This window comes from Fulmarus glacialis, unplaced genomic scaffold (assembly GCF_000690835.1).
Source record: "Fulmarus glacialis isolate BGI_N327 unplaced genomic scaffold, ASM69083v1 Scaffold23182, whole genome shotgun sequence".
Taxonomy (NCBI): Eukaryota; Metazoa; Chordata; class Aves; order Procellariiformes; family Procellariidae; genus Fulmarus; species Fulmarus glacialis.
Window position 1 is genome coordinate 1 of NW_009196223.1, and position 17,535 is coordinate 17,535.

Genomic DNA, 17,535 nt, shown 5'->3' on the forward strand with positions numbered 1-17,535 from the left:
CGTCACGGCTGCGGGGCTGCCTCTGGTGCTTCGCACCGGTGCCATTTCACCGGCCACCGCGGGCGAGGGTGTGCAGCGGGGAAAGGAATTTGAACCCCTGACGCACCCTCAGTCGATTAAATCAGCCCACGAAGTCCCTGAGCTTTGCACACTCCTCATCTACAAGAATACAAAGTGCAGGCAGGCCTTTGCTCCCACAAAGAAAGGAAGGCTCTGGTGCTCCCACTGCAGAAGCAGGCAGGTGTGGTGTGAGCCAGGCAGCCACACGCAAATCCGGCTAGTGTGCAAGCGGCGAGACAGCGGCAGGCTGAGGTGGAGCAGGAGGAGTTAGTCAGGGGCTGAGTCACGACTGGGTTCGCCCCCGTTGAGCCTGTCTTTTCCTGTTTGCCTGTGATCTGCAGACTGCTGATTATTCCGATTTTCCCTCCTTTACATTTTTCCTAGGGATGACCTCTAAGGATGCTTCAGGTGAAGCTAATAGTAACTGGAGATGACTTTGGCTATTGTCCTCGGAGAAACCAAGGCATCGTGGACTGTTTCCTGGCTGGTGCGGTGTCTAACGTGTCCCTTCTAGTCAACGGAAGTGCTGCAGCAGATGCAGCCAAGCTGGCAAGGAGGTAAGCTACTTTCTTTAGCCCCTTGGTGGGCAGCCTCCACAGGCTATCTACAGAAAGCGAAGCCTGTAAAATTTAGTATTTTGTAGCCCCGATATAAACACTGTATCATAGCCCAGGCTGGTATAAGAAAACTGGATTCCAGGCATATTTACTAAGACTCTTCATAGTAAAACCAGTGACCTGCCAACCCTACCTATAACGGCTCTTTCTCTGGTATTAGCCACTGCACTGCACCTTTTTCTCCTCGGGATAGAAAGCCACTTACACACTTTGACTAGCAGAGTTTGGCTTTGTTGGACTTTATTTTCCGACGCTTGTAAAAGATGCACCATCAGAATGAAAGTCCACACTGTATATCCAGGCCAAGCTGCTACCCCTAAAACTATTAAAGCATAAAAGCACAAATCTTTAAATCTCATTTAATTTGATGTATTTCAGCCAGGCTGAACACAGGATCAGCCAGGTTCATTGCAGAACCAGGGAAAGGTGTGATTCTGCAAGGGCTAAGTTATAAATCTGGGCAGTGGAAAACTTGATTTTTCCACCCTAGAAACCTTTTAAAAAAACACCTCAATATTTCTATTAATTCTAGGCTTGATAAATCCATAATCCATATCCAGTTTGTAAAAACTGCACACATAAAGAGAGGGACAATACCTTTTACCTGCCTTGTACCTACCATCTTCACTCCTTCACAAACTTTTCAGAGGTTGCTGGTACAGTTGGCTCTGTAGCAAATCAAATGCTATGTGTCATTCTCATAGACTAGCCCAGCAAATCCTTTAATAGGAGGTATTACTTGTATTTAGAAGGTAAAACCCAGCTAATGCTTCAGCTCCAGTGTGGGCAGGCACTTGGAAGCAGGAGTATATCCTGAAAGAGAGAGCAGCAGGGTTGGGAGATGATTTAGGAAAGCAGAAAAGGAAAGGAGCTGTACTGGTACTAGAAGAACAGAGACCTTATGCTTCAAATACAGCCGCTGCAGGGGACAGTTTCACAAGAGTCATGCTGTCCTTGTTCTTCTTGACCATCTCTCCCCATTTTTGCTGGGATTTTAGGGGTACTTGGAAATTGCAGCCTGTAGCTTCTTTGGTGTTGGGCAGTGCAGGGAAGCCAGGGTGTGTTGTTAGTGGCAAACCGGTCATCTGTAAAAAGGTTAGAGATTACACACAAGCACTGAGAGAGGGACTGCCTCTGGGATGATGAGGGGAGAGGCAGAAGGACACAACACTGTCGAGATGCCTAAAATCCTGTTAGTAAATGAAATGTAAAACAAAGAGAGAAAAGCCAGCAACTTCTCTCAGACACAGAGGCACCATGAAACCCTTTAAGCCCCAATGCTCCAGTAACGTTGTCACCTATTTTAGCCATGGTCTTTAGCAGGCTTTTAATAGAATCCACCTGGCCTCATTTCCATAGCCAGAAAGTAGGCCATGTAATCAGAGGTTTAAAAAGCATCTTCGAATCCAGGTCATGACATTTGTGTTAACAGCTGATACGGGTGTGAAAAGACAGGTTGGAGGACAGGTAACAGCAGAAGTTGCAACCTGCTGCTACAATTTCATTCTTTTGGGGAATAGTTTTGAATTGTAAATGTGAATGAAATGGATTTAAATCTGTTTCTGAGAATATAACCAGGGTGACTTTGGGAACATCTGTCAGCACTGAAGATCAACAGCCCAGGTTCTGCAATTCCTCATTTGTGTAACTCTCTGTAGCTGTATTCAGCCTACCCACGCATGGGGGAAGCATTTGCAGGTTTGGGGAAAAGGGTCTGTCATCTTCTAAGGCAAGCCCCACTTCAGGTGTTGCTACTACACATGCACTTAATTGACACCTGTGCATGTAAACAAACTCTTCTGTCACCCCTAAGATATTTGTTCCTCTATTGCAAAGGTTCACGCAAACTCTTTTTAGACACAGATGTCTAATAGGTCAGACTTAATAGAAATGTCATTGAATCTTCCTCATCCTGTGGTGCAAAAATGGGAAAGCATCACTGTTGCTTGACTGCCTTGCCACTGTTATTCCCTTTCTTTCCCCTGCTTGGTGTTGTCTTCCATCCCACTGTGAATGTTGAGGCTTTGCAGCATTTTGTGTTTTATGGGATGAAAGTCTGCCCTGTTTTTTCCCCCCATGTTTGTCTTCCCCCACAGACACCCAACTAAGCAAGTACTATATATACAGTATATATACACACATGCATATATGCTTAATTCCATAGCAGACATTTCAGCCTTGACTAGACAGTGGTGTAAGCAGGGAGACTGGATCTATCACCAGCTGAGAGAAGAGGCTTGAAGCAAGTATCTCGTTCTTTCCTGTGCTGCATTCCAGTGTTGTGCGATTTGGTCTTTTGCACACATGGTGCCAGGATTGTCAGAGTGCTGGACTGTTTCTATGCTTGTGGAGATTATCTGGGTGCTTCTTGATTAACTGTCTATGACATGGTTACTCGTCACTGCAGGTCTTGAGCTCTCTCTCCTCACCTGGTCTTTAATTAATTGGATGCAGGCAAAGCTAATTAGTAACAAGACAACTTTTTTTTGCAGGATAGTCCTTCTTAAGCACCTCATGCTGCCCTGCAATGTTAGGACTTGGTATCCTTCAGAGAGGAACACAGTTCCTCTGGAATTTCTTTCTTCCCTTCATTTTCACAATAAGTCTGTAGGCTTCTGGGTATACCATGTGTTGCCCTGTGTTTTGATTAGAAGCCTTGGCAAAAATGTGATGGTAATTAGCAGCTCTTTGTACCAGCTCTAGCACAAACTAATTGCAAAACAGCAGAACCAAGCAGTAAATAATACACCTTCCCTAACATCTAGGTTCTGGATCATGGGCTTTTCTCATTCACTGTCACAACTGGGCTGAAAGAAGGGACCCACTCACTTCAGGCAAAAGAGAAGTTTCAGCAGAGGCCTGATTCATCACGAAACGACAAACCTATTGATAGCAACTGCTAGAGCAGTACATAACCAGAACAGCAGGTGGGAGAAGAGACTTCCACTGCAGGTTTTTTTTTCAGTAACTCAAAACTTTTCTCTTTATGGGACATAGACTGATTGCGACTTCCTGGTTATCCATATAATATAAGCTCGATTTTCTACTTATCAAGCCCCACCTTGAAGTCAGCCAGTCTTCCCAGTGCTTATTCCAAAGCCTTTCCCAGAGATTGGAAGGGTTATTTTGTTACCTGAAATGAATAGGTCCCTTCATTTTTCGTTAGAAATACAGAGATAGCAGAAATAGAGAGACCTAGGATTGTTTGCTGCCATATTTTCCCTCCCTTTTATCAACAGCTCACTTGTGACTGAGTATTAGGACCCTTTTCCAGATGATTATATCCAAATACTTGATGAAGAGTGACCTATTTTAGAACACAACCTCAGTCTTCCTGTTTTTTTTGCAGTTTAAATGCTGAACATCAGCTATACAAAAGCTGAAGCCCCCACAACATCTGGGTACATTTAACAGAAGAATCTAACAAAACCACATTTAATTGCTGTCTATGTTTTCACTTCCTTTCCCATCAACACTAATTGCAAAATGTGTGTGTAAATTGTGGCTTAATTCTGACCCTCCCAGTCAACATCTGACTAATCTAGAACCCTCTCATGCTTTCTCATCACCCTTTTATCTGACTGTTAATCACAAGGCAGACAGTTCCACTGCTGAACTGTGTTTGGATTAGGGGTGGGCCCCAATCTGAGGCCTTAAACTAGAATCCCAGATCATATTAACTTTACTGGCAGCAGCACTTTTTGCTGATGTAAGGTCATGGACACAGGAGCTTCAGTTGATACAAAGATGTAATTAAAAAGAAAGTCACGACCCTAAGCTATGTTACAGTACCAGTTCTTAATGCTGCAGAGGCTTTGGAGTGTTTCTTCCAGCAGAAATAAGTCCTTAGCAGTAATGGAGCAAGAGAAGATGCTGTTTGATAAAAGACAGTTAGATCTTACAGTTTGCTGAAGGGTGAAATTGGGGACCAAAAAAAAAAAGTGTGAAAATGCCAACATGGAGGAACTAAGAGGTGCACTCTTTTGCACAAAGCACAGCCTTGCTTTGTCTGGCTTCAGACACTTGGATGTTTACTGAAGCAGGATGTCTAGATACAGGTATTTACATGAGACTCTTAACTGCGTCACACTTGGGCTGAAACCTAATGAACCAGTAATTTCCCGGATACAAACAGGATGCTGAAGATGGGATCTGTTTACCCATCAAGGAAAAGGGTAGGTGCCATACTTACGCCAGAGCATGCAGCTTCAGCAAGACAATTGGGACTGGGCTTGGGGAATCACATAATTCCCACAGCCACTGCAACTGCTCCCAGGAACGCAGGCTGCACAGAGTCCATGCTGTGGCCAGGCAGGACCCAGGGCACTGTTACTCATCCACCAAGCTCAGAAACGTGCAAAGCTGGTGGGCACTTTAAAGAGTGACTCAGTATAGCAATAGTCTCCAGGGACTCTTTACTGCTAAGGATATGAATGAACAGGGATTGCAACTGCACAAAAGCCCATTGCCTCAGCACAGACATTTGTTCAGAGAACTCGTGTGGCAAAACAAGCAACTACTTGAAAAAGAGACAGTTTAGCTGATTGTATTTCCTCTCTCTATTTGATAACTGGGCTGGGCTTGTTGACTCAGAAATCTTTCCAGACTGAATTCCTTATTGCCCCTTGTAGCATTTGTTGTAAGGGTATCTCTTTTTTTTTTTTTTTTTTCTTTTCCCTCCACCTCTACAGCAGATGCTGAGCAGAGAACCACAGAGCCAGGCTGGCTTTAACAAGCCAGCTTTCTCAGTGGAATCAGCTCATTAATGGACTAACCTCAGTGAAGCCTGCAGAAGCTACTGCCCTGAACCTCTTCCCAACAAGCTCGCAGACAGCCCAGTCTAACGCTCCTTATGCTAAGGAGCACACCCTTGTAGACACTGTCCTTTGGCTTTATCAGGAGTGAACTGAACCCTTATGCTAAATCCTGCTACATGTCTGTGCATTCTCCAGGGCAGTGGGACAGACTTGCAAACACCTAGACATGGGCCTCTCAAAACAGATTGTGGAAGGGTCATTGCTGCTTAAAACAACCACTAAAATGAGTTTAGAGACACCAAGCAGATTCCTCAGCATCATTTTGTTTTGTTACTGCAGTGCTTTTATTGCAGAAACTAAACTGTTGCTTGAAGCTCAATGCCAATCCTTTTATTTTGAATCTTAGGTGGAGCAATTAGCAGTTAGACTTGACTGGCAGTGACCAGCAGGGCGCAGCCTGTCTGATCTATACAGGACTTAGGCAGAGGAGTGGATATGAGGCCAGACCCACAACAGCTGAGCTCTGTTCCCAGTGTGGCATCACATGCTGTATAAGCTGCTTGAGCTGCTGGTCTCTGCTTCAGTATTTCAGCCAATAAAATAGCAGATACTTTACAGTCTTTGAAAAGATGTGGGCAACTGTAAAGTATGTTTGTGTAGCAGAAACAATCATCTGCCCTCTGAAAAAGGGGCCGTTCCAGAATATTCCCATAACTTAACTTTTCTCCCTGCCTTTTTTACAATACAGCATGCCTTGGCACTGCTTTTTGGTTGCACAAGTTATATTTCAGTGGTGAGAAGCACTCAGGAGCAAGAGTTAGTCCAGGGTGTGTAGTAGTCAGTGGGGAAAAAAGCCTGTTGGTTCAGTCTTAAAGCCCAAGCTTCTGGTCAGGACAGAGCATGATTGGAGCCCTGACTCCCAAGGTACAGCCCAGCTAATTACTATAATGCTTTAAGTTTTGCTCATGTTTTCATCTCATTGCACTTAGGACTTCAGATACTCATGTGGTGTCAGGATTGTTAGGAATGAACACCAGGCAAAAGGACATTTGGTGCTGAATAGGAGCATCATCTGGCTCATTGCACCTAGAGGAAACACACATATTTAAGTACAGGAAAATGCTAGCTAGCAGCAGAACCCTGCTGTGCCTGCTGCGTTGTCCTCCTTCCCATATCTTTACAGCTTTCCCAGCATGCCTGCTTTGGTGTATCTCCCACAGATGAATATTTCTGAACAAGTTTCTCACGTGCTGCATTTTGAGTTTTGGTTTCAGTCCCTGTATCCCAGAGCCGTTAAACACTAGCAGTTCCTCTTCAGATGCCTCAGCATGGACAGTCTGTCAAACCAGCCAGGACTAACTCTAAAAGAAAACTATTAAGATATTCAGCTGGTGTTAGCCAAAGCTCCGAAACATGCTCTAATGTTACAGTCAGAGTTTCCCCTTACAGTGAGAACAAGGCCAGCTCTCTCTGCACTTCCACATTCTGCACATTCCCCAGCTCTGGGGCTGGTTTCAGCTCAGGCGGAGGAGCGGCTCTAATGTTACGCAGCGCAGTGCTTGGCTCCTTGGTGTCCCACACCTGTCGGAGGGGCTTGCCTTTTCCTGGAAATAGCTTCCCTTACAGCATTTGAGGCATTGCACAATTGGAGGTAGTTCATTTGATGCTCCTGGGAGACAACACTGAGAGGCTCAGCTGTTCATTTCTTGCCCTCCCACAACACATGAGAAGGAGAGTGCTCAACAAAAAAAGTCTTCCGTCTGCTGATTCATGGTAACACATGAATCCTTTTTCTTGCAGACAGCAGTGGCTGTGGTACAAGTAATGCTATCAGCTGATGCAGTCAGAGCTTCCCAGAGACATGATAAAGAATCTGGGGTGGACTTCTAAAAAAACCAAAACAAAACCACAGGGTCCCCCTCTGCCTTTGGGCTCATGCAGGGTACACAGCAGGTCACAGGATGGAGGGGAAGCCCTCCTGCCACAGCACCCCTTCTGTAGCTGCCTCCTGCCCTGCCATCAGCTGCCTGCTTAAGGGCCCCCACTCCCAATGACAGCACCTTCCAGTTCTTGCATTAGCAAGGAGTTAGTGTGCACGTCATGTGCTCAGGCCCCATGTATGAAAACCAGATGAACATTTATCATCAGTTATACAATCAAGCCGCGCTGCAGAGAAATCATCAAATCAGAAACGCCAGAGAGGACCTGTCTCTCCACAAGCTGTTTTGCTCCATTAAGCAAACATTTAAGCTCCCTAATCACACAGCGGGCTGGAAAGATATGGACTCATTTTGTTTCCCAGAGCTGTCCGTACAACTTGACTCATAACGTTTATGTCTTCGAGAAGGAGCTGTATCTAACAACAGACTACCCATCCACCTGGAGCACAAGACATGGAGGAGCCAGGAAAAAAGACTTTCAGTCCTGCAAGGGCCAAAGCCTTAGGACCTGAAGGAGCTAAATGACTCTGACTTGATCCATCCATCCGCAATCCTTCTGTTTCCAGTAACTTGGTACTTCACTAGTCAGCTTCAGGGCAGCAGACAGAAGGGGGAGATGCGTTTTTTGCACACTTTGCCTAAATGGAGATTGCTTTTGTTTTCCTCCTGTAGTACAAGGGCTATAAGAGGGACAGACCATGCCCAGTTTTAGCAGCTCCATGCAGAAGTTCCAGGAAGGATTTAAAGCATCACAGACTTGTTGCCTTGAAATTAACTCTGCACCGTGACTCAGCCTGGGCAGCACAGAAGGAACATTGCAGTTCTGTCATTTACTTACTGGGTCAGCCAGAGGCCAGGGGTTGTCTTGGAAAAAGTTTCATAGCATCATTTTGGCCACTGATCTTGAGGATTTCCAGAAGTGCTAATGAAACTCAGCACAACTCTGAGCACTCACAGGTCCTGTTTTTGTTGTAGGGGAATCCACAGCACAGACCAAGAAGGAAACACCAGCACTCTGCAAAGGCCTGTGGCTGAGAGGAGCTCTGCAGATACACTAACTCCATAGTTTGTTTCTTTTTTTTTTTTTTTTTAACATTGCAGAGTGCAACTAGTAAATAAATTGTACCCTTATGATTCCTTAGCAAGGCTCTACACTTACACTGCTGACCTCCCTGCATTAATCCTTCGTCTGTGCCAGAGAGATGCTACTTTGTACAGCTTAGCCTTGTCACTCAGTGAGTGATCATCTGCACCAGTAGACAGAAACCTGGCCACTGTGGGGAATTTCAGCTGCAGCCTCTTGGACCAGGAAACCCTTAAACTCGGACAGTATTTACACTTGTAGCCTATGCTGTTGCCATAACAGCTGCCTTGGGCACTGTTTATATATGACTGGATTCTACTTAAAGGCAGCTTTAGAAGTTGTCAAGTAAAACTCAAATGTCTCATAAATGTAGCATCTTTAATAGGGTGAACAACTCAAGGGAATACCTAGCAAGGGCTAATGAAGTGCTTTAGAAAAGGGTTGCAAGGTCCAGATTTTTCTGTTAGTCACTAGTGACTGCAGGGCAGTTACTAACGGTGTGCAGTTATAGCATTTAGTGCAGTTATAGCATTTTAATGCAGCTACAACATTTAGCCTGAGATACCTCGTGGCAGCTCTCTCCACAGGAGTCAGGGTGAGAAGAGAGTTGGCGGAGTCTCACAGACTGGCCCTTGGCAGACCGCACAGGGTTGTTACCTGGAGATATTCTGCTCTGGTTAGTGTCATTCTGCTTTCCTTTCTAGAAGAGCAGAGATACGAAGATGTACTCCAGTAAGTACAACACCGCTTTTTAGATCAGTCTAGATCTTTCCTTGAAATCTCCCCCTTTGGCCATAGTAAGGGAGGTAGAGGTGCAAAGCTTAACAGATATTTAATTCCTGTTACAGATACAACATCCCAATAGGCCTGCATGCCAACCTCTCCGAGGGCTCTCCTGTATGTGAGGTGCTCAAGACGAACTCTTCTCTGCTCAACCAAGATGGATTCTTCCATGGGAAAATGGGATTCAGAACAGCTCTATCAGAAGGTCTCCTGAATATGTCAGAGGTAGGAGAAAGCCACATACAACCATGCAACTTATTTTCCTGATACAGATCAGCCTGCACTTATCCCAGCATGTAACAGCTGAAGATCTTTCCCAGGTCCCAGCTGTGAGTAAGTTTAGAGATGAATCTTGACTGTGTTGCCTGGGGAGCTGGAGCTGGCTTTCTGGGTCCTGGGCCTAATTCTGCCAAAGACTCTGCAGCCTTTGAGAACTCATTCCTCCCTGCTTCAGTGCCTGCCTATACTAGTGTCCTGTTAACTACTTATCTGAGGGGGCAGAAGCAGCATTGGAACAGATATTTACAAAAAACCTAGAGATCAGTAAAGAGAAAATGCCAGAGAAGTGCTAAGTAGGCAGTAGGCTTTTCACCACCTTGTGAGAGGCTTTTGTTCTCTAGGGAGATGGCTGGTTTTGCCTCATGAGCAAAGATGAATGTGTTCAGGTGATCAAAACTGCCTATGGGATATGTGCACCCATTTCCCCATTCATTTTAAAGGGAAACAGGTATTCAAACATCCTGTGTATTTTAGAAAAATCCCAGTATCAGCACCATCCACATAACCAGTACCATAGAGACCCATGCCTAGGGGAGGTTCTGGGCAACGCAGCAGCACTGCATGTCTGTTTATACATCATAGCACTTTGTGCCTCCCAGGGTCAGGTCCCGAGTACTGGCCAGCATGGTCTCCAGCAGCTCCCTTGTGCTCTCCTGATCTCAGCCTGCTGACAGGTCTTGCTCTGACCCTTCTCTGCTGCACAGGTGAAGCAGGAGCTAAAGGCCCAGGTGGAGCTGTTCCATGAGCTGACAGGTCACCTACCTCCTCACATGGATGGGCACCAGCACATCCATGTCCTCCCAGGTAAGAAGGGGGGAGTCTTCTTCCCAGCGCTGAGCAGGTGAGAGAGTTGGAGAGTCAGCTCAGAGGGGACTCCCCTTGCCACAGCTCCCTGTTTGGGCAATAAACCTCACCGTAAGATACTTGCTCTACAACTGCAGTTTGAATGTTCCCACCTGGGCCCTGGGGAGATAGTCCTGCCCGGGCCCAAACTGGCTGCTTGGTGACCTGGGTCTTCCTGTAGCAGCACAAGGGGATTAATGGCACAGAGGGCCCAGGTTAACCTTTTCCTCCAATGACTGATAATTCACCTCAGCATCCTAATTCCATGCTCCCGCCCACATCGAAGGAGGGAGGCAGCAAACTGGCCAGTTTAGACTGGAATGCTTGAGTTTGGGAAAGCTGGTAACTCTTTCAGGTGCTAGAACTCCATCCTGCCAGCTGTGTTTCCAAACCAATCTGTGTCTGCAGGTCTCAGCATGCTTTACAGAGGTGGGCAAGTATCTTTGTCCCTGCTTTGCAAACAAGGGCATTGTGGTACAGAGATGGGAAACTGAATGAGCAAAAAAATCCAGATTTCCCACTCCAGCACTTAGCTGCCTCTGGATGACAGCACTCTTGGCAATTTACCCTCACAACAAATCTGGCTGTGCAGGGACTTGATGAAGAACTGATGGTGCAGTCACCTCTGGTGCACTCTAGGACCAGAGTCACTAACTTAGAAGGGGTTGCTGGACTAAATGCTCAGCACCGAAGGGGAGACAAGGCACCTATAGCAGATGTTGAGGAAGTAATGTTTCCAGTATAGAAGGGGGCTCCCATCCAGATGACGAAAACCATTTCAGCAGAAGAGAATCCAAATGGGATTATATTTTCTTAAACATGGAAAGGAAAGACCTCTCTGTGCAAACAGCTTTCAGGGGACATGATGAGCTGGTTATCTAATTCCTGACTAAAGTGTCTGTGTTTTTACTTACAGAGGTCAGGCACGTATTTGCAGAGGTGTTAGAGGAATATGGGATTAAGTACACACGTGTCCCGATAGAGCCAGGCCTTCATAACTGTGACTGGATTCCACCATCCCTGATGGACTTTTATCTGGGAGTAGAAGAAGATTCTTTTAACACAGTGGATGTGTTTACAAGGCATGGAATAAGGTAAGACAGGCATTACTCATTCTTTTTCTAGTAAAGCTTTAAGATCTTACCAGTTCCTGATAGCATCTTTTCAGAATGGAACACCACCTTTCTCTTTCCACTTTGGGGCTTACAAGAAAGTTCAGGAGGAGTACAAAAGTACTGGGGGCTCTAGGGCTTAGTAAGCAGATTTGTTTGAACAGAGATGACTCACTTCCCACCAGAAAGGGATTGTGCTTTTCAGGGTACGTTTCTCAGCCTTTCTAGTGAAGGTGCATTAGCCTGGCGTCTGGGACTGTAGGAACCTGAAGTGCTGTATCAACACTGGAATTTTAAAAGTATGACCTAGGGAAAGTTTTCAAGAAATAACTTTTCATCTCCCTGGAATAGGGGAGAAAGGGTTTTAAGTAGCAGGAAAGAGACTAATTAGAAACAAGTGTTTGTTGTTAAGGGGAGGCAAGAAGCTCAGAGAGCTTGCAGTGCCACAGCAGGTGATCATGGCTCTAAGCAAACAGTCTTGTCAGTGTCCTGCATCTCAGGGGCCAAACCCAAAAAGCTCAGCCCTTCCCCCAATAACATACTTTTCTTAAAAGCTTAGACAGTGTTTTATGGATTAAAGACATTTCATTTGAGACCCCTGAAGTCCCTTGTCCTTTGGGGCAGATTTCATTACTTTCTCAGTCTACTGAAAAAGTTCTTTTCTTGGATTTCTTTTTTTTTCCTATCAGTTGTTCTGAACACTAGCAGCAGGCTGGCATTTCACCATGCTCTTTCCAGCCAGAGCACACAGACTGTACTTGAACAGCCTATTTCTGAGGGAGAGAAGGGCACAGCAACTCACAGAGCAGTTCATCAGGAGAGGGTAACCCTCCTTTTAGGGCAGTTTCACAAGAGGAACAGTGCAGGGGAGTTTAGTGAAAACGCTTCAGGGCTGCTCACGCTACTGAAGGGCAGGGGTGGTGTCGGTCTACCCCCGAGAAGCCACTGCTCTGGTGAGCCACCTCTCCGGGGGCACAGGGAGGAACTCATGGGGCTGCCCCTGGGACCTGCGCGTCTATACCCGCCGCAGCATAGACACGCATCGCATGCCACCTCGACTCCTGGTGTTGGGGGAGGTGAGGAGAGACAAACTCTTACAAAAGAAACATGTAACACAAGAAAGCCCAGGAAAATGGGAAGAGCGCAGTCAGCTGAAGTCACAGGGAACCCAACTCTGCAACTCAATTTCAGCATCTGTGCAAAGAGGTACCACACTGAGCCCCTGGAGTTCAGTTTGTGACACTGGAGAGCGCAAGACTGTGCTTACTGCATAAGAACGAGGCGTTAGCAGTTGCAGTTGGTCAGTTTACAGTTAAAAAAAGTAAAACTTTTTTTCCTTAAGTCCTGCAAACTCTTCTCAGAGCTGAGTGTTCAGCTGGGCTCTTCCTTGATCAAGCAGGTAAAGACCCCAGCCTTGGTTTCTTCCAAAAACTGTCTCATTCTGCCCTCGCATACACTTGCACAGCCCTCCTGGGCTTGTACACGCCACGCTAGAAGAACTGAGGTTTGTAGCCAGACTTGAACAAAGAATTGTGTTGAAGCGGCATAAGAAACAGCTTCTAGCTGGTGTCCTCTTAGCTGTATGGTCTTTAGTAGTAATGATTTTTTGTCCAGTGTTTTGTCTTTTATTGTGGCTCTTTGATACATTCCAGTAGAATGATTTGTTAGCAGGGTGGTTTCCATTTTATTTCAGTCATGTTTTTTTTCCGCTCAGCTGAGAGTTATTATCAAGAGATGGTTATTATTCAGGTTTTAATTGGCCTAGCAATAGTAAGTTATTTTGATAGCGTGGTAGTTCTCAGTTTAGCTCTGCTCTTCCTTTTTGTGCCAACAAAATGCATCTATAAGCTCACAGATGCCAAACAATGCTTGTGCTGTGACACAGTACACATAAATACAGTAATAACAGCAGTACTGGGGCTTTGCTGGGACTTTCTGTCAGACTGAAGAACTGCTGCTTTAAATAGTATCCTGGCTTCGATAAGGAAAGAAAAAGCATTACTGGCTTGTAGTTCTGGTTTTACTTTTGTTTATAGTTAAAAGTTTTAACCCTCCCCCTTTTCTATCTTAAGTTTTAGGTATATTTTGATTCCTAATCTACTGGATGTAACACACTCTTTTCTAACTACCTTGTTAGCATTAACATCAGTGTTCCCTCCTCTGGCTACAGGTGGCCAGACATTTACATAGGTTTGAGTACCATGGGCAAGAACATGTCTGTCAGTAACATCTGGAGCGCCATCGACACTGCCATCGTGGAGTCCATGTCCAAGGCGCCCTCGCCCGCAAACCCGATGCTACAGAGCAGGACAGTAACGATTGAGCTGATGGTGCATCCGGGGTACCCGAGTGTCCCACCCGTCGGCGGCTGTGGGGAAGGACCAGATGATTTCTCACAGTCCTGGGAGCGCCTCCATGAACTCCAGACGTTAATTAAACCAGAGCTGCAGAGCCATTACAAAACCAGGAACATTCAGCTTTGCTCATTCAAAGATCTTTAAGTAAACAAGCATACATATATACATTTATTCATACTCTGAAGATACGCAGTTGCTATGTCCCAAGAAGCCAGACCACTGTTACCAGCGTAATACCTCCTGGTACAGCTGACAGGAGCTGGGAACAGCATGAGGATGTTCATGGAAGAGCAACACCCTGTGAGCAGCTACAGGCAGTACCCCAGAGCCCTGACTGGCAGTTCTTAGGCCACAGCATCTGCTTTGAATGTGACAAACCTCTTCTGCGTCACCCACTTGCACACCATTCCAGTGCAGCGTGGCAGCCAAGGCCCAGCCCTCCTCCCAGCGCTCAGTTCCTGCCAACACGATGGCGAGCAGCACGAAGACAGGCTTTGCTGTGAGACCAAGCAGCACCCTAGCACCCTTGAGGGTTCTGATAATTTCTCTTTTTGGACTTAACTGCAAAAAAAAGAAAGATTCTGGGGAGCAAGTGCTGCTTTGGAGAAACCGCTTGGTGTAGGTTGCCCACGGGGTGTCTGAAAACCTTCAGCATTTGGTTTTCTTAAAGCACCCAGTCATGGTCCCTTCCCCTCCACTCGTGCCTGCCCATTGATGGCGAGGGGCACAGGGGCACGTTACGTTACTTCAGGGCACTTCTCTGGTCAGAGCAGTCAGTTTAACATGGTAGTGTCTGCAGCCATATTCCATGTACAGCCTCAGCCAGCAGTAATTACGGCTCTTCCTATTTACATTGCCTCTTGGCATTAAGCCACTGTAGGAAAGTAACATCAGCCACAGCCCCCTCAGAGAGGCTTTTCTTCCCTTTTTTTTTTTTTTTTTGATGACTTTGCAAGAACAGCAACTGTTGACCCATCTGCTATTTCAGTAACTGCTGCATATGAGAGCTCACCAGCAACTGCTCCTGCACTGCCCAACGCCTCTCGTGAAAAATGCGTGGCTATGTACCAATTAGGAGCAAGTTTTCAAGTGGAGAAGGTCCTTGTATTTGTCCATTTTTATTCCTGTCATCAAAGCATTCGAACTTCAACAAGCCCTAGTAATACTAATATGTTTAACTGCGTTCTTAACTGCAGCCCTGTCACTCATGTGTAACTTTCACGTGGGAAAAAAAATTTTAAATTGTTTATGCTCATTTTCTGTGCAGAAGTGATCTATTTAACGTAATCATTTTTGGTTAACCATTTTTCTAATATTAAAAATTTCAATATGATCATTCTTTTAAGTGAAAAATAAACTCAGGCCTTTTTCTATTGTAATGCTTCAGGAGGCTTCTGGTTTTAGTTATAGCTGGAAAGCAAACTAAACCCACTCACCTATCTGCTCTCAGTGCCTGCAGAGTGCTGAAAGGACGTCTTTTTCTATCATTAACAGGAACCGTTTGACCTTCCCTCTAAAACATTTGAGGAAGTTTTTGTTCTGTACAAATATGAAAAACAACATCAAGGATGCTTTAGAAAATATTTTTCCAGGTTCTTTCCTAAATTATTGTCACATAATTAGTTTGATATATGACAGGTTTGTTTTTAAAAAACCCATCCCCTGTACTGTGCAAGTGCTACACCAAACAGTCGAGTCAGATGAGAGCAGCAGTTACCTTTTGGAATGACTCAGTTTCTGAAGCTTGTCCCATCGGTGTTGGATGGCAAAGTTCCTGCTGTGTGATAACAGAGAATAAAAAAACCCAAGAGATATTAGACTGCAGAAAGCGGCTGAAGTTCCAGAGCGCAGTTAGACCTGTGAGTGCCATCTAGTGACCGATGGTATTTTAGTCACATGCAGGGATAAGCCTGACAGCAACACCAGTTATTTAATACCAGATCTCAGCTTTTTATGTAATGTGACCGAATTTTGATGGATTTTTTTTTAACGTTTAAATTGCTCCATATTCTAACCGATGAATTTGCTCTGATCACAATCCTCAGGACATTACACACCTGTTGACTGCTGTATGCATTTTCTGCTAGCTGAACACTGCAAACACAATGGCAGTCTTACCTGAGTTAGTTCTGTATTGCAAAGAAAAAAAAATACATTTTGCAAATTACAGATTTTTAAATGAACAGAATTAAACCCCAAATTTTCTTTTAAATTCAAGGGAGCTTTAAATGGAGAAATAAATAAAGAACTACTAAAAGACTTCTAAATAAGGAACCTTTCAATTGCATAAAACATACGGAGATAAGGAAGTTTCTCAGTGGTTCTATGAAAGCTTTAAAGACAACACTGAGTTCAAATTAAAACCACATTCAGACCACTACCTACGAATGTCATTGTACCAGGATACTTAAAAAAAGAAGTCTAAACCCCAGATCTCTCTGAAAATAAAACCATGCCACAAAGCCTTTGAGAGCAATTTTTATTAGGGTAGCAGAATGGAATTGCAGAAAGCCTATACCAGTACTCCTGGGTGTAGTTTCACCAGTACGCTGTTTTTATTTTGGATATTAAACTGCACGTTTAGAATTCAGCATGGCTTAGGGAACCAGAGAGAAAAAGAGCTTGATTTCCTGAGTTAACGCAGGGCTTCGTACTTTGATTTTTTTTCTCCTCAGACTTCAACCATACAGTACAGGATTTGATCTCAGTCTTTTTTCAGAGGGCTGCCTACAAATAAAAGCCATCACTTATGTTACACATCTTGTAGTTTAGAAATTGAACTATGAAGAGCACACAAAGAGAACCGATAGCAATATCTGTCTTCTATGTGACCTTTACAGATGAAATCGGAACAGCTGGTATGGCGCTGCTGTAGGCCTGTATGAATCGACTGGAGTTCCTTGAATTACACAGCCCTTCCAGTTCCCTTTCAACGGCATCCAAGTCACACCGATTCAAATAAATGCAGTCTTTGACCTGAGAGGCTTACAACCAGAAAGTACACCATTTAGTAGCAACGAGGGCAGCAAACTAGTGCTACAGTTTTGTTTTAAATAAAAAGAAAATTTAGAGAATGGCAAGTTTCCATGCCAACAGACATGATCAAAAGGTACAGTAACTCATGTGATGCAGAAGTTACACACACTTCAGTTTGACAGATAATTTGGCATTATTTTATTATGAATCCGAGTGAACGTGAATGAAACAAAATCAGTACCAACTTTCTGCAAATGAAGACACAAAGATGTGAAAATTTGGTAATAGACAGTGCTCTCACAAGCCTGAAAACACTTAGGAAATGCAAGTTTCCGTAAATAAGGTGAATGTGGTTTAGCTTTATTTACCTGCCAAAGAATCTGTCTAAGAACACTTAAACATAAAATTTCTTAGCTCCCTAACTTATAAAAAAATTTACTTTCAACAGAGGTGAGGTACTGGGCTGTCATTGTTTACACTAAATCGGAAATGAAAGCTGGATGAGAGGGATGAATGAAGAAATAGCAAATATACAAGACATTAAAACCAAAAGAGACCTACCGCTTGACACACTAGTTCTGACAGGTTGCAAAGGCAGAGGCTGTATTAAAACTGAATTTAGGAGTACAGACAACCATCTGGGTGAGGGATCTTCTAACTCAACTTCCTGCGCATCAAAATGATATGTACTCCCAGGTACCTAAGAATTTCTGGAGATAAATCTGTT

At 44.6% G+C, this 17,535-nt stretch overlaps 1 protein-coding gene across 1 annotated transcript; it reads left to right on the plus strand.

Moving 5' to 3' along the window:
- The first annotated feature begins 442 nt into the window (after positions 1–442).
- Positions 443–13,976, plus strand: YDJC (YdjC homolog (bacterial)). Its single transcript, XM_009572148.1, has 5 exons — positions 443–617; positions 9,307–9,466; positions 10,225–10,324; positions 11,280–11,457; positions 13,646–13,976. Exons 1-5 carry the CDS (start codon positions 460–462, stop codon positions 13,974–13,976), a joined length of 927 nt encoding a protein of 308 aa, XP_009570443.1. The 5' UTR covers positions 443–459.
- The last annotated feature ends 3,559 nt before the right edge of the window (positions 13,977–17,535 follow it).

Coding starts and splice junctions, on each gene's coding strand:
- YDJC (XM_009572148.1), top strand. CDS start 460: ATGCTTCAGGTGAAGCTAATAGTAACTGGAGATGACTTTGGCTATTGT. Junction 9,467..10,224: donor GTCTCCTGAATATGTCAGAG/GTAGGAGAAAGC, acceptor TCTGCTGCACAG/GTGAAGCAGGAGCTAAAGGC. Junction 10,325..11,279: donor GCACATCCATGTCCTCCCAG/GTAAGAAGGGGG, acceptor TTTTACTTACAG/AGGTCAGGCACGTATTTGCA.